The sequence below is a fragment of the Strigops habroptila genome, chromosome 4 (assembly GCF_004027225.2).
Source record: "Strigops habroptila isolate Jane chromosome 4, bStrHab1.2.pri, whole genome shotgun sequence".
Classification (NCBI taxonomy): Eukaryota; Metazoa; Chordata; class Aves; order Psittaciformes; family Psittacidae; genus Strigops; species Strigops habroptila.
This window is the reverse complement of record NC_046358.1, coordinates 52,010,379-52,027,592: the sequence shown is the minus strand read 5'-3', so window position 1 is coordinate 52,027,592 and position 17,214 is coordinate 52,010,379. Positions and strand designations below refer to the sequence as shown.

General features: G+C 43.2%; 1 protein-coding gene across 5 annotated transcripts in view; it reads left to right on the top strand.

Annotated features, from left to right (window-relative positions):
• The window catches only part of OSBPL5 (oxysterol binding protein like 5), a 179,470-nt gene that overhangs the window by 160,552 nt on the left and 1,704 nt on the right, over positions 1-17,214 (top strand). For all 5 annotated transcript variants that reach the window (XM_030484015.1, XM_030484018.1, XM_030484017.1 and 2 more), the window contains exons 11-21: positions 263-344; positions 2,325-2,423; positions 3,406-3,502; positions 4,452-4,550; positions 5,813-5,910; positions 8,019-8,108; positions 10,890-11,026; positions 13,711-13,896; positions 14,438-14,576; positions 15,744-15,861; positions 16,460-16,562. In XM_030484015.1, coding sequence (XP_030339875.1) covers positions 263-344; positions 2,325-2,423; positions 3,406-3,502; positions 4,452-4,550; positions 5,813-5,910; positions 8,019-8,108; positions 10,890-11,026; positions 13,711-13,896; positions 14,438-14,576; positions 15,744-15,861; positions 16,460-16,562 — 1,248 coding nt within the window. The remainder of the gene's footprint in view (positions 1-262; positions 345-2,324; positions 2,424-3,405; positions 3,503-4,451; positions 4,551-5,812; positions 5,911-8,018; positions 8,109-10,889; positions 11,027-13,710; positions 13,897-14,437; positions 14,577-15,743; positions 15,862-16,459; positions 16,563-17,214) is intronic.

The window sequence follows — 17,214 nt, the reverse complement described above, 5'->3', positions numbered from 1 at the left end:
AGTGTGAGTAGCAGTTCCACATTAACACACATGAATGTCCCATCAAACCTGATACACTCCAGAAATTTTATTAGGCTTTTGGCAGGAGTGCACAGCGAGGGGTGCCACTTTCTAAGCTGGCAGATACCTTTTCTGGCAGCAGCACAAAAGTTACTTCCATTTAGTACTGGGGAAATACTACTGGAATTAATGTTATTATACCGGTATGAAATGAATATGATGTGTGAACAGTATAAAGAGCATTTTATGTTCTGTCCTGCAGGGCTGTCCTTGAAGATGATCCATACAGTCGAATGAAGCAAGTTTTGAGGTGGTATCTGTCCGGCTTCTATAAGAAGCCAAAGGTAAAAGAATGCATTAAGTTGGGATTGTAAAGGGCATTTATATCTTCTGTTGTGGCTGTGTATTTATTGCCTCTCCTTTGACACATTACCTCTTCTGTTATTCAGAAGACTCCTACCATTACTTTTAATACTGAAGTTGCATTTGGTTTCAGAGTAGATGCTGAATGCAAAATAGGGTTGATCAACCTCAGAGCCTTTGCACTGGACAGTTACAAGGCAAAACTAGTCATCAACAAGTAACATGTTCTCGGATGCAAGATTTTTCCCTTCGCTCAAAGCACATTCCTCTCTTTTTTTCAGGCCTATTAGTACCATAGTGCCATGTTTCCACATTATTATTTCTGCTACCATATGCAGCAGGTGCATATCAAAGTTTGATCATCTTGTAAAGCTTTGGTCAGGCAGTATTGAAGATTAAGTTGGTGAGAATAGCAGATGAACCCATGGCTCAGATTAAAAAATTAGATTAAGAGGTTATTTGACCAAGCTAAGTATAAGGTCCTACACCTGGGTCGGGGCAATCCCAGGCACAGCTACAGGTTGGGCAAAGAAGAGATTCAGAGCAGCCCTGCAGAGAAGGACTTGGGGGTGTTGGTTGATGAGAAACTGAACATGAGCCGGCTTCAGTGTGTGCTCGCAGCCCAGAAAGCCAACCGTATCCTGGGCTGCATCAAAAGCAGCGTGACCAGCAGTCAAAGGAGGTGATCCTGCCCCTCTACTCTGCTCTCCTGAGACCTCACTTGGAGTATTGTGTACAGTTCTGGTGTCCTGTCGTGGTTTAAGCCCAGCTGGTAACTCAGAACCACGCAGCTGCTCGCTCACTCTGCTCCTTCTTCCTCTCCCCGCTCCTGGAGGGATGGGGAGGAGAATCATAAGAATGTAACTCCCACGAGTTGAGATAAGAGCAGTCCCGTAACTAAGGTATAATACAAACCCACTACTGCTATCACCAATAACAATAATGATAAGGGAAACAACAAGGGGAGAGAATACAATTGCTCACCACCCGCTGACCGATACCCAGCCCAACCTAAGCAGCGATCTGGGCCTTCGGGTAACTGCCCCCGGTTTATATACTGGGCATGACATGCTATGGTATGGAGTACCCCTTTGGCTAGTTTGGGTCAGGTGTCCTGTCTCTGCTTCCTCCCGGCTTCCCCTCCTCCCTGGCAAAGCATGAGACTGAGAAAGTCCTTGGTCAGAACAAACATTACTTAGCAACAACTAAAAACATCGGTGTTATCAGCGTTGTTCCCAGGCTGAAAGTCGAAAACACAGCACTGCACCAGCTACTAAGAAGGAGAAAAAATGACTGCTGTAGCTGAACCCAGGACATGTCCTCAACATAAAAAGGACATGGAGCTGTTGGAGCAAGTCCAGAGGAGGGCCACGAGGATGATAAGAGGGCTGGAGCACCTCCCATATGAAGACAGGCTGAGAGAGTTGGGGCTGTTCAGCCTGGAGAAGAGAAGGCTGCATGGAGACCTCATAGCAGCCTTCCAGTATCTGAAGGGGGCCTATAAGGATGCTGGGGAGGGACTCTTCGTTGGGGACTGTAGTGGTAGGACAAGGGGTAATGGGTTTAAACTTAAACAGGGGAAGTTTAGATTAGATATAAGGAAGAAGTTCTTTACAGTGAGGGTGGTGAAGCACTGGAATGGGTTGCCCAAAGAAGTTGTGAATGCTCCATCCCTGGCAGTGTTCAGGGCCAGGCTGGACAGAGCCTTGGGCGACCTGGTTTAGTGTGAGGTGTCCCTGCCCATGGCAGGGGGGTTGGAACTAGATGATCTTAAGGTCCTTTCCAAACCTAACTATTCTATGATTCTATGATATATATAATTGGTTCTTCAGTTTTTATTCTTGTGATTGACTTAGTTTAAAACATCAGGGGAGAAATAATTACACAGTTTTGTGGCCATCTCTGTAGAGTTGGATTGCAAATCTTCATTTGTAGCAGGCTTTGGTTGCTTTGTTTTTCAGGGAATAAAAAAGCCATACAACCCTATTCTGGGAGAGACGTTTCGCTGCTGTTGGTTTCATCCTCAGACAAACAGTCACACATTTTACATAGCAGAACAAGTAAGTTGCTTTATGTATTTGAATGCTCAGGTGTTGCAAACAGCAGCCTGCTTGCACCCCCATGCATAGGAAAATGCTCCTCATCTCACCTGGGATAGGAACTTGGAGTTCTCTGTAAGCATCCAGAGTGGGACATTGGGTAAACCAGCTGCTAATCTTTTTTCTTTTAAGATTTACATATATCATGCGAGCTTGAGTGAGTGCTCAAGACTATAAAAACAAGTATCCCCTATGTAACATTAGCCTCTTCAATAAAGACCTTTTCCATTGGATTCTGCCGTACTGTTTCCTTATTTTTCATAAAACATGGTTTGTGTTGCCTCTGTCAAAAGGGGCATAAAACACATAACCAGATCCTACCTTCCTTTATTTCTAAGTTTTTTGTAATAATTTTAGTAGGAGTGAATTAAGGGCTTATTTCTGTGTCTTGGAGGATAAATGAAGGGCAGAGCTCACAAGTAAACTGGCCTGACAAAATTGAGTTTGAGATATACAGTGTTAATAAAGGGATCTGAGGACCATCTGGACTTTGGTATAGGAACTCCCTGTTTCACATGCATTTTTTTCCTATTTAATCAGAGAATTATTATTTTGCTTTGTTTTATTTCAGCCATAGCATCCATTTTATGGAAGTTATTCAGATGCTGCCAAAAAGTTCTGCACTGTCATTTATTGTGTTGAAAATCTGACAGTGTACCTGTTGGCCTAAAGTGATCTCAAATGCATGAGGACAAGAAAATACAGGGCAGGGAAGAAAGTTCACTTATATAACGTTCTCATATATAATCGTCTCACATATAATATTCCTTCCTTTGCCATTGAGGTTAATGGTATGGCTTAGAGGATTCTGGTCAGTCCTGTGGCCTCTGTCTTGCACTTTGCCTAGAGCATGTGTAACACTGTGTGAGGCTATGTATGCACCCACTGCTCTGCTTAGCCTGTAAAGACTGCTGTAAATGACCTGTGCCGGTTTTTCTTCTAGGTCTCCCATCATCCACCAGTGTCAGCTTTTCATGTCAGCAATAGGAAGGATGGATTCTGCATTACTGGCAGCATTCTAGCTAGGTCCAAGTTTTATGGTAAGGCATTAAGCCTAGGCATCTTCCAGGTAGTATCATGGCATTGGTTTTGGTTTGCCTTTCAATCACTCCTGAGTGTGTTGAGAGTTAAGAACAAAGAAATGCGTAAGACATCAACCACCATAATTGCTTGTCTTGGCTCTTCTGGGTTTTCCCTATTTCTGCCATTTCAGTGGGAGATCACACTGATGTTAAAAATAAATAAATCGGATAAAAAAATCAAATAGCTTTAAAAACCTGGTTTTCAGAAAGCAAATGGTCCTGAAAATGTATGGGCAGTTGGTTGTCAGACTGCTTTGCATATGCTTATGGATGAGTCATTTTGTAGCTATCTGATGATCCAACTGACTTTTGCAAGCGCCTCTGTATAAGTAAAACAATTCATCTAGCTCCCAGATTTCTGACAGTTGAACCCTAGAGCTTCAAAATGCCCTGGAATCTTCTAATCGCAATGGAGACAGCACAGCTGCAGGCTGTGAAACAGTGTTGCTATTTGAAATAGGTTTTTTGTTTAGACAAACACCTCTTCAGTACTATCCTCTGGTAAACGTACTTGCTGAAACACTTGCTGTCCTGGCAGTTCTATTTGCTATATGGGATTGTCATAGTACAATACACAATCAGAAGAGCTGTGAGCACAAAGGGACCTGAAAAACTTCTAAGCACTGGAATTGCTTTATGCATCCCACGAATGACTTATTTAATCTATTGGCCTTTCTGCGACAGGGGTTAAACGCCAGAGCAAATATGAGCCATACAGCAGGAAGTTTATTAGAACTGCCTGCCTCCAACAGTAAATGATTTGCAGGGTCCTGAAGAATTAGCATTTCATATCTATTCTTTCATTAGTCATCTACATTTGAAAGGAAATGTTTATCTAAAGTAGGATGAGTGACTAAGTGAAAAATGCATTTTTTAATAGATATGTATTTGTTCTTTTAAATTCTAGGTAACTCACTTTCTGCACTGTTGGATGGGAAAGCAAAGCTTATGTTTCTAAACAGGGGGGAAGACTATATAATTACTATGCCATATGCCCACTGTAAAGGTAAGTTATGACTGTTCAAATAGGAAGCAAACAGAAAGAATAATGTAATGGTATCTTACTGACTAACGGTGCACTGGCTCTCTTCTTCTGTTCCAAATACCGGGCTCCACAAGGACTGGTAATTCCAGGGAGCAGTTGCTCCACACGAGTCATAGCGCTCAGCAGAAGACTGGTGATCCTCACAGAAGTCTGCTTGATTTGTCTGTGCAGAGCTGAGGACAGAATTAGGCCCATCTAAGTTAGTTTTAACACTATGTAGAAACAAAAAAATACTGCATATATGCACTGCAGATAAAGTGAAGATGGAAAGAATATGAGAACATTTCTGAGCTTCTGAGGATAAGAAGGTTTTCTAATGTTAATACTGAAATTGTTTGATGTATTTTTTGGCCTTTTGAGAATAAAGAAAATTTCTGCCTTCTCTTCTGATTTCTTTGTTGCTCTAATCATGATATTTCTCAGTGTATGAGCTGCCTCAGTGAGGCTGATACCTGTTACCGTGTGGCTTTGCTCTGTTGAGCTGAGTGTGCGCTGAGACTAGGGAGTGGCTGTGATTCACTGCTGTAACTTCGCCTATCACCTTAGAAGTTAAGTGCTGGTGGCATTTCAACCACAGTGATAAAAAATCACTTCCTGAGCACTTTGATCCATTTTCAGGTTTTGAGTAGTTTTTGTTTTGGCATGTTGACCTCCGAGTTAATATTTATGGAGGGACTAGCTAACTGAAAACAGTGGCTTCTGTAAATCACTTCCTCTGTGAACTAGTCTTGTGCACAGATCTTTTTCTTGTCATTTTTTTTGTACTGGAAATAACCTTTTGAGAAGATGGTAAGCGTATGTAAAAAGGAGTCCCCTGCATAACTGCTAGTTTCCCAGATTCTGCTGAATCCCATTACAGCTCCTCCCTGCGCCATCCACCTTGCGTGAAGCAACTGGGTCTGTTTCAACACTAGTATAATCGAAGTTGCTGGGCACAGCTTTAGATATTTTTGCTTTCCCACTTTCAGCTTGCCACACATGCGCTATCAGCACCTGCAAGGCAAGCTACTTCCTAGCTGGTGTAATTAATGGAGAATATGGACTCGGGGGATGATTCTTCATGCTTATAGTAAAGAGACATTTCCTATAAGCTTTGGTTTCTGTCTTTTCAAAACTTCAAGCCAAATAGGAAATTTCACAGCATGTCAGTGAGAGCTACTGTGAGTTGAGAAAGCAGATCGCTTCCATCGGAGCCTCCCGTAAGTCTCATTTTTCCCTTTCAGGACTTTTATACGGTACCATGACAATGGAGCTTGGAGGGAAAGTTACCATCGACTGTGAGAAAACTAACCACAGGGCAGAACTGGAATTCAAGCTAAAGGTAAGAGACATTCTGGCCCCAGTTTTGAGTGTGTCTCAGGCTTGCCCCTGCACTACAGGCAAGGTTTGATCATACACATATCACTTATGTACCAGCAATGTATGCATGCACCATGGGGTGGCGTACCAGAGAGGAGGCATCATTCTGCATATCAGTTTTGCATAGCGCAACTGATCAGAACCTAAGAAGCCGAAGTTTTATGCGTGACTTGTTCACTACCAGCCAGCTGACTACTGGCCAAACTCTGTTCTGTATGTTTGGCAATGACAGTGTGGATTCTGTTTAGGAAAGTACAATTATTTCTGCTTGCAAAATATGAACCACTTTGAGGCAAGTTAGGATGTGGATCTTCAGTGTAGCTCTCCAGAAGCCATCTCATACATACTCTTACCTTGCAGGTAATGAATGAACTTTGAAGTAATATATAATAATATATAATAATGAATGAATGAGAATGCGTTTCTCAAGGCTACAGCACCTTGCCTTGATGATGGGGCAAGAGCCCATTTTCAGGCAGTTAATTTTGTGTGGCTATCACACTGACAAGCCGCACTGTCATTGCCTTGTATTGACTTGATCAAGAAGCTGTTCCCTCCCCTAGAAAGCCTGGTGATGCAAATCTATGGTATGCAGATAAAATGGAGACATCTTTAAGCATTCCTTTAGTTATGTGTATTAAAATTTAGGAGGGAAAGCGATGACCTGTAACTTTTACTGTACGGTTAACTTGCTTTTTAAGGAGCATCCAGTCCTTTTCTGTTCCAACAAATAGTTCTTTGCCTGGGCATAAAATAAAAGATGGAAGAACTGAGAACGTGCAGGACTTTAAAGCTGCAACCTTAGCCAGCATAAATGTGGGAGATTACTGGAGTTAGGAGAGTCTTTTGCAGACTTTTTCTGTTTTCTGTGTTTTGCTGGGAGCAATAATAATTTTCTGTCTTTATTTACCCTTACAAAGTGAACTGTTGCCTCATGTACTTCCTTGACATTTGTGTATACTTGTCTTTAAAGCCTGTTCTTCCCAAGGCCTGATGTACTGTGTTGGGGCCAATGGAGTATTTTCCTGACTTCAGTCAATGTCATCTCAAACCTACAAACACTTTGGAGTTTAAAATACAGACCCTTCTTTTCTGGCTTGAAAACAATACACTTAGTCCCAACATGACCTAGAAAGGTCCCTGTGGCTTAATTATGTGCACTGCTTTGAATATGTCTTAGCCACCTTTTTTAGTAGAATTGTGAGAAGTTAAAGGTAAACCCCATAACTTTGTTATTAATTTGGATATGTACCCATTCTCTGCTGGATTGCATACCTTGATCCTTGAGATACTCATGATTTTTTTGTCTATGGGTGTTTTGGGAAATCTGGTTTTATATTGTTATCAAAAAAAAAAAAAAAAAGGTTCCTCTGCACAAACATTGTTGGAAAGTAACTGCTAAAATGTCTGAAGAAATGTTGTGTGGCCTGAATGGAAGAGCTGGTCACTCTATCACTGCTGTTTCCTGTGTTTGGCAGGAGGAGGTGAGGGGAATTTTCTATTGTTCTGGGAATCTTTTCCCTGACTCTGGAAATACCCTTTTTGGTTTTTTGTTTGCCACTGACAAAAGCTTCTTCACACTGGAACCTTCACACAGATGCAGCTGTCAGTAGTGCCACACTGCTGTTGCTTTTCCGTAAGCAGGAGATGTCACCAACTGCATTAGTGCTGCTCCTTTTCTTTGGACAAGCCTGCAAGTATAAGGGTGAAAACTGTAATGTGATTCAGACAATGAGAAGGGCTTGCCCACATAACACTTATCCCAACGTCTAGTTGACAGTAAGTGTATCTGCAATGAAGGCAAGGTCTTGCACTGCTGAATGTTAATGCATCTGAAGGCTTATCTCCCTTCCTGCAGCTCCTACAGTGATTTTGACATTGTAAGCAAAAGGAGAAGGGTACAATGCTAGACAGTCCAAATCCATGTTAGAATTCCTTCTACCTTTTACCACAAATAGTGGAAATCAAGCAGGTTGCACTTTCCTCCCCTCCTGCTGCATCACTGTGTTTGGCTCCCTTCTATTTCTCACTAGACTGATCATATTTTCTATTTCTATTCTCCCCTGACAGCCCTTCTTCGGTGGCAGCACAAGCATTAATCAAATCTCTGGGAAGATTAAATCAGGAGAAGAAGTGTTAGCGAGTCTCAATGGACACTGGGTAACGTGATAATCAAAGTTGCTGGCAGTTCAAGTGTGCATGGTAGCAGGGTGTGTGTGAGGGCTGGCAGCCCCTGGCAGGCTCCCTGCGTGGGAGCTGCAGATGGCCCATGTCCTACCTCTTCCTGACATCCCCAGGGACTGTGGGAGAGCAGAGCTTTCCGGCCATACCTTTCAAGGTCATTTATACTTTAAAAGTCCCATCCACTTGCAGTGTGAGTAACACTTGCACTCCCAGAGCCTGGGCCAAAGCTGGGAACAGCAAGGAGGGTTTCCATCAGAGCCAGTGGCTATGTATTTAGGGTCCCAGACTTAGGACAAGCTCTGGTGGCAGGAGACGTAGTGTGTCTTATGTGTGACTGTGAAAATCGTGAGGCTTCCTTTTGTCTTGATGCATTCAATACTTCCCCAGCTACAGCAGTATCAGGGAAGAACTTCACAGGATTTTAAATGGATTATTTTCACAGCAAACCTTTATGATAGAAGACAGTTATTCTTCTGTTTATGAGGTAAAGGACAGAGTGAGGGTCCACCTGTATGGGCAGCTTAGACTGGTCAGTAGAGCAGCTTGCACCTTTGCACACCTAGCACCCACAAATGAATCACTCAAAGACATCCTTAAGCCAAAATCCAGCAAGAATAAAGTTGCCATGGTGAAGAATCTGGTCTAGAGTTTTGGTTGGGAACTCCTGGTAACCAAGGCAAAAGCAGTGAGCCCTGGCTTTGGGCTGGACACTTCAGTATTTATCTCAGCTACATTTAGACATCTACATCTTCATTATAGTTGACCTGTGCTCCCTTTCCAGTCCATAGAAATTGCCACTTCTGAGACAAGATTTGTCTCATCCTAAAAGAGGTATTTAAAGTAGGTCAGGTGAAATGTGCCTGGATAAAGCCATTTCTACAGTGAGGTCCTAACCATGGTATAGCCTTTGGTACTGAACTCCTCCCCAGACGTAATCTTTCTTCTTACATAAAAAGCTAATGACCATTTTGAAATTCGGAGATTTGCCCTTTCTAGGCATATAGAAGGAAATTTGCTCCTTGTGCCTGGGTAGCTTTTCCATTCCGAGCTCCCTTTCCTGCAGGATAACCTTGGCAATTGTGAGTTGTGCTGGGCTGTGGAGTACCTTGTCTGCAGTGGGTCCTGTGAACACTGTCCACGAGAGCACGTAATCAAGTGGCTCCTCTGGGGCACTGAGCCACAGGGCTGTGTGCTGCTCAGCTTCCAGTCTGCTGTGTTTGGATTTTATCAGCCTGAAAGTAATTTATTCCTCCCTTGTTCTTTGTGCTGGTTGGTTGTGGTGCACAAAATTAGAAGGATGTATAAAAGAAGTTAAATGGCTTTGAAAGAATGGCTCCATAAGCCGCTGTCTGCAGTTGCATGCTGTGAATAGAATAGCTGCTGTGCTGAGAATATTGGTCTGGTCTCCTGAGCTCTGCAGGCTTTTCTCTGTCCCATCCGGCTTCCTGACAGCTGACCTGAGGGAATTTCCTGACAAAAATGCTCGCAGCTGAAAGGCTGATTCTCTGCCTCAGGACCTGAAAACCCACCGGAATAAAGAAGGGAAGCAAATCCCAATGATTCTCAGCCCCAGGATCAAAGCAGCAGCTGAAGGCTTGTATATATGCCCCTTAGAGATGCACGTAGTGAAGTTTGGTAGTGCCTATCTGGCACCTCCTACCCATAGCTGGGATCTCTTGAGGACCTGGGATCTGTCCTGGAACTGGCACCTTAGGACATGGCAGAGGAAGTTCTTAGGGAGACTTTGAGGAGGGATGAGTGTCCCTTAGGGCTGAAGGAGTTTCACAGCTGAAGACGTGGGGAATAGACTTTGAGACATGCATCAGGGACTGTGGCAGGGGAAGTAATGCAGCAGCTGGGATGCAAAGAAATTAGGCAGCAACAGGTAAAGCCAATAGCCGTGACCTAAATAAGGTTTGCGTGATACTTATACCATGTCCAGGCAGCTGAATGGCACCAGTGGCACATGCTGTTTCAGCAGCTGTAATCGTCTTGTTCATTGCACTCACAGTCAGCATTGTGCTGTTCACTATATGCTCTGTAAACTACCCAGTCTGGCTCTGAGGCACTTCTGCCTCTGTGAGCAAGGCTGGGAAGCAGCATAGTTGAGCAGACAGCAATATTGTCTAGCCAGCCTCACACCAGAAAAGTGCTGCTTAATAGTTGGTCGCAAGTAAACTAGTCAAGAATAAGGACGAAAGACCCCTGGGCATTTTGAAGTACTAAATGAAATTCAGGAGCAATAATAGAAAAGTCTGGCTAAACTGAAAATAAAACAAGAAGAAAAAAGTGTGAAAGAGTATCTCAGCTTTAGCTTTCCTTTCTAGAGACGCTGGTATTTCAGTAGGCTTTGCATGAGATTTCGGCATTGAGGAATAGAAGATAGACTAGAAAAGGAGCTAGGGATCTTGTTCATATGTGCTGGCTGGTGCCTGGGAGGAACAGTGGGGAAAGAAGAGCATCCTAGGACTTCTTTGGGTACCCTTGACTGGGGACAAGACTAGCAGAAGGGACCAGGTCCCTTTCTAATTCTCCTCTGATTAATTCAGCTAGTGTTTACAGGAATGCCTTGCCTCATTCATTTTAGGAACTTTCACGAAGTGTTCAGTGAAATTTAATGGGGTAGAGGAGGACAGAAGCTTTCTAAGCAAGCCCTGTCCCTGATCATCATCCGGAAGCAGCTTCCATTTGTCAGGATTATTTTCTGCTGTGTGTTTCTGATTGTCATTAACCTTTTCACTTCATTTTCCTTCTCAGGATGGGGAAGTGCATATAAATGAGTTGAAAAACGGGAACATGGAAATGTTCTGGAACCCAACCAGTGAAGTACGAAGGCAGAGACTGAAGCGCCATATTGTGCTGTTTGAGGAGCAGACGGGCTTCGAGTCAGAGAGGTAAGGAGCTCTAGGAACATCTCACTGCCGCTTCCCTGCTGGAAGTGGGGCTCTGATCAGAAGGCTCCAACTCCTCAGCACAGTCCTGGAAGGGCAGTGTCCTGCTTTGCCTGCACATATTACCCAGCCATTTACCTGTTGTTTTTTTTTCCAGTTTATTGACTCTGGAGTATTTCCATGAAGTATGGCTCTGAAATAACCAAGGAGCTGGGCTGAGACATAGTGGAGGCTACATTTTATCTGCTAAAATAACAAGTCTCCCTGGACTCCAAAGATTACAAACAGAATCTTTCTAACTGCTGGAACATTTTATGGAAGGGCAAGATGTCAATCTGAGGTTGGATGTCTTGTTAAGCAGGGTTGTTTCAACCACAAGTTCCTAAACTAGATGCAGGAATCATGTGGAAAGCCCTGGCATGAGCAGAGCAGTAGTTTGAACCACATAACAGGATTTTGTGAGGGAATGTAATTAAAAATATATTTAACCCTGCCTCATAATCTCAGATGAGATCTCCAATGAAGTCTGCACCAGGTTTTTTAGGGTAATCTAGATTACCTATAAATATAGTCCTGGCACAATACTTATGAAATGGAAGGAATGACTACATGATGCAGTGACTGTCCCCAGGCCAGTTCTTGAGCAAGAACAACTAGAGCAACATCATGTGGCACTGGCTTCAAACCAACTAGTCCTGCCATCTCACCAGTATGGTTAGCGAGTTCCAGCTAACATCCCAAGCCAATACATGCAGTTTGCTACCTGGCTCTGCATTACATTACACTTCTCTGTGGGCATCTAATTTTGGTGTTGCATTAAATCATACTAAGAAGATTCCCGTTTTTATGGGTAAAGAAAGGGATTGCATGGAAATAAAAACACAGGAACATTTAGTTTGTTCTGGCCAGCAGTGGACATTATGGGCAATAAAGTCTGTATTTGTAACTTATACTCATGCAGATGCCACAGAGCAGAGCAGACTGCAGCACGTGTCTCTGTTAATCTTCTAAGAAGATTCTTTTAAAGGAGATGAGAAATCTTGGTCTTCTGGACCAAAAATCTCCATTTCTCTATTTACCACGGTACTGCGAGAGCTGAATCCCTTTGCCGCAGCAGAGATCAGTAATGATACATGCATCCAGGGGAAGGAGGCAAATGGAAAAATCTAGAGATCCCTAACAGACATTCCACTGAGCTCCTTATTATGCTGACAGTTGCATGAATAAATTACCATCTAATCCAGGTTATGTTCTGCCTGAATTGCTTAGTCTTTCCTGTAGTGCTGAAAATCACCTATCTTCACAAGTGCTGAAGAATCTCTGACTCTCATACCATTATGCAGCTCACCATGGAGGATCTCCTTGTCTGACACATGCAGATCTTGATGGAGTAATTTGCCCTTGTCAGATGATTTTGTGCATGTCCCTCTGAGGTTCTTGGAATTAGAGGACTCGCTCTTTACACCATCTCATTCCTTAGGACTGACTTTTTACACCATAACAGTATTTTCTCAGACTGTTATTTTCACTCCTCCCTCCCCACCCCCATGACTTTGAGTTTAAACTGAGTTTCCTGCCTTTGTTTCTGGGAGAAAAGATCCATACACAGGAAAATGGGAGTGACTTGTCAAAAAGGACAGGAAGGTGTTCCTCTGCCTTCAGCTAATTATCTAAGAGACTGCTTTTTTGGAAGTGTTGTATTAACATATGATGATAGAAATATAATGAAAGCGTTGGTATCCTTTTTAAGTTAAGAGTTTCACAGCAAGCTCCAATTTAAATGCAGTAATTTATTCATCTTCTAAATGGAGGACTGATGTTTTGTGGAGCTGGGAATACTGGAACAGCCTTGATCTCCCGTGCCTATTCTAACTGCTAAACCACTGGGTAGTGTTTTGGGAGGGCTAGCTGCTAATCTCAGAAGTACTTCCAGTCTGAAATGAAGATTAGAGTGCTCTGATTAGAAGAACTGTGGAGAGGCGTATCACAGCTCGGCTACAGTAAAAAAAGAAGTAATGATTTTTCTTGTGTAAAAACTAGATCCTCTCCTCTGGGCAGAGGCTTAGTGAGACACCATGTAACAGATCATGTATCTTTTGGCAGCTGAAAACAAGTGTTAGTGAAAGCCTGTGTTCGTGCTTGCAGTTTGTGAGCGCATGTACATCTCCATTTCTTGCAGACTGCATTAGCTTCCTACAGATCTGGTTGCTAATCCGATATAGAAGTACAACATCGCATGTGCAGCTGCAAGCTGTGCACATGAATTAGTTTTCCAGAGCTTCTAAACTTCAAATACAAAGCCTGTGTTTCAAGGGTAGACATTAATACAAAGTCTCCAAAACATAAGTGATTGAAAGGGCGAGGAAGATCACAAACTCTCCATTATAGATCGGTCACTTCTGAAGAGGCCACTGACCTCAATGAATTGAGTATGACTATCTTATAACTCAGACAGCACTGAAGATTTTAATGAACATTGTAGGTGATGTTATCTAAGGGAAGGTTCCCCTGTTCTTCAGCAGATCATTGTATACAGCATTCAGTGTTGCCATTCTTATAACGTTCCTTTAATTTACAGTTCTTCTGGAGTATCAATAGACCAGAAAAGTGTCAACTCTAAGGTTTGAGCTGGCAGAATGCATTGTTGGTTTTAAGGTATTTTAACTCGCTTCCCTGTTTATTCCTAGGCTTTGGCAGCACGTTACCAGTGCAATAAACAAAGGTGATCAAAACAGGGCAACACAGGAAAAATTTGTGCTAGAAGAGGAGCAGAGGAATGCTGCCCGGGAGCGGAGGGAGAATGGCACAGAATGGAAACCGCTGCTCTTCCGGCATGACGCCACGACTAACGAATGGCACTACAAATATGAGGAGTGAGTGGTGGGGTGGGGATTGTGAACAGGCCTCACTGCTTGAGTCCCCAGGGGGTGCAAAGCAAGGTTACAGACCTGCAGTTCCAGTCCTGTCATTCCCCAAACTATGCCTTGGTTTGCTCTTTCTCAGTTCTATGTCACTATTAGAATACATATTGCTGATACTAATTGGGAATAGCTGGAAATGAGGGCTTGGCAATGGAAAATCTGCTATGCCATTGGTAGAAATCCCTATTGCTGCAGTCAAGTGTAGAATCATTTTGCAGAGATTTTCTGCACTGTATAAGCAGAGTTGACAACTGTCTCTCCTCCCCTGGCAAGAAGGGTGAGGCCTCTGGAGACTGAACCCCCCTCATTTATTGCTAGGAACTGTGAATGTAGAGGGAAGTGTTTGTTAGTCCTCACACTGCATCTGTGGAAACTCTGGTTACTGCCAGAGATGGGTGCCTGCCCTGATGCATGCAGAATTAGTGTATTGCTCTTAACACACCTGGTATGGGATTCTTGCTTTTCTGATGTTTTTTTCCTTTGACTTCAAAAGTTTAAGACCTTGGGATCCTTTGAACGACATTGCCCAATTTGAGAAGAATGGAATACTTCAGACCATGGAAAGACAGTTATCCACAAGGATGTCAAACCACAAAACAACATGCATAAACAATCAAATTACACGGCACAAGGTAAAAAGCCTGGTTTAGGGAATAGAATATGATTGTTGAGATACACAGCCCTTTTCTGCAGCATTTTCATGTAAGCACAGCATAGGCTGAAAGGTTCAGTTTGGGATAATATAGCTTATGACTGTAGACCTGCAATATTATACTATTGTTAACTCCAAGTAATTACGATTCTTGGTTGATGTATCCTATCTGTTTTGGCTTTTTTTTCCACCCATGTTAGTGACAGTGACTCATACTGGGTTTTGCACATGACTGAGCTGAACTTCACTGTTCAGTGTTTCCAAAGCAGAAAACTTCCCATAGTGAGGGTGCGAGCAAGGTTTTGGAGAACACAACTGAGATCCTGCAACTTTAGTTTTGGTCTTTGCCATCTGCCTTTATCACTTCCTCTTAGGCAAGACAAGAAACCTCTCTCTATCCTTTCCCTTAAACAGGGATTAAATATTGCATTAATGAACAATGCATGTTCATTAAACATTGCAGTCATCTTTGGAGTAATGCATGTCATTCATGAAACACTTCGTAAATGCAGAACTGCATAGCCCATATTACACTGAAGAACTCATATCTTAGTGTGTACATAGACTTTTCTTTTATAATACCCCAAATCTGAATGTCTCTGGAACAATGGCAAAGTTGAGGTTCATAACTGCTTTTCGATCCTCCAGTGAAAAGTTTGAATCAATGTGTTTGGTTTACCTGTCTGAGAGGTAGGGAGAAACTTTCCAAAGTGCATCAAGAAGTTGAGCATAAAAGTTCTGTGATGTTTAAATACTTCAGGCACCATCTGAAAAATCTTCCCCAGGAAATTTTATTCTATATTTTTATTCTTTTTGTCCTTTCTCTTATGTATCTGGTTGGTAGACGTACAACTCAGCAAGAAAAGTATAAAGTTCATCACTAGTATGTGTCAGTTAAAGCTACAAAAATAATTTGTACGGGGTGTCTTAGGGATGTTATCATTTGAGAAAATGCTTCTGTACAGGGCGTAAAATACCCTTAAGTAGCTGCCAGGAGTCCAACTACTAGGAGTTGCTGAGAAAGCAATCAAACTTTGCAATCTCTCAGATATTTCCCAGCACCCTGAATTATTTTGTTTAAAGCCAAACACAAGAGTCTTCGATTTGACAGTGACCAAGTCTCTTTTAATCCCTCTTTTTTATCCAGAGGTCTGCCAAAGACTGCAGGCGCCGCAAGACCAGCGACCAGCCATCCAACCATAGCCAGAACACAGAGAGCAGCTGTTCGACACCGGAGTCAGTGCAGGAGTTCTCAGATGATGATGGCAAGTATTTGGGTATCACTGGGTCAGGCTTTAATGTTGTTCCCTCAGAACCTCATTCCTAATGCCAGCCCTGGGACATTTCCTGGCCCTATTAATACTGTGGGCCCAATAGCCCCCAGGCAAACACAGAAAATGTTTTGTTCTCTGTACCTCCTGCTTCTCTTTCTGCCTTACACTATCCATGCCAACAAGGGTTTCCCAGCTCCTGGTACAAACATGTTGGAAAAATACACTGACATTCCAGTCAACAGACAGGAAGCAGGCTTAGTTTCTCATTCCCTTTCTCAGCCTTTGTTGGGGGTGACTTTGAATGTTTCAGAGATGGGGGCAGGTGTGAGCACTTCATTCTCCTCCCCTCAGCTAGGGAGCATGCTGCAAAAATTGTTTTCTGAGAGCTGAAAAAGAGCCCTTAGTGTCACAGGACCTGTTCCGCTGACTTGGGTCTTCAAGGTGGAAGATCCTGTCCCCTGTCTCCTTCTCCCCATGCTTACTTCTGAAAGTGTCCCTTCTGGCTGTGTCAGTTTGATCACAGCCAGCCATTTGCTCGGTGAACCAGAGTTGGTGATGCAAAACAATGTCCTTCAATACTTTGCCGCAGGGTTTGAAAGCCTGTGCGCTCAGTGTGGGAAAGAAATGAATCACCTGAAGGAAATTCATTCAGCCGTCTTATCCCTACAGAGAGCCCAACAGGACATACACAGGTACCCAATTTATCTCATCAAATCAATGATCTTAATGAGCTAAAAATAGCTTGTGGCATTTAACTCCGCCACCTTATCAGCTGCAGGGGTGTTTCAGTAAGTAACCTGTTAACATACCGTAATGGGAAACCCACCCCCTACTTGAAACAGTGAGGAAATCTCTTCCTCATAAAGACTCTTTATGAGGCAGAAAGCATCGCCTCAGCATGTTAAGCATCTCTTGGCACTCCCAACTGCAAAACAGCTGCAGAAGTTGGGAGGGGCTGGGCCAGGTCCTGGCTCTCAATAAATCTGTGCCAGGCAGGAAGGCATGGGGTCTCTCTTCTCGTCAAGTATGTTATGAATTTGCTCCATTTGCTGCAGAGATGCTGGCATGTGGCCTGAAAACTGGGCTCCATGGGTGAAAAGCACTGAATTCCTGCTTTTTGTATAAATGGCTAGTTGCTGTCTGAGGAAAGCAGTGAGCACACCTGCTTAACCTACTGCTGGCAAAGGGCTTTGCCCTGCAGACTCCTGTGGGGAGGGCAGGGAAGGTATTAAGTGCTACATCTGCTCCAGGGAGCCCTGCTGATTCCCCTCTGCATGAGGAATATTATCCAGCCCTCCCAAGGCTTCACTGGAGTGGGATCACTTGAGGCCCACTGTTTCTGAA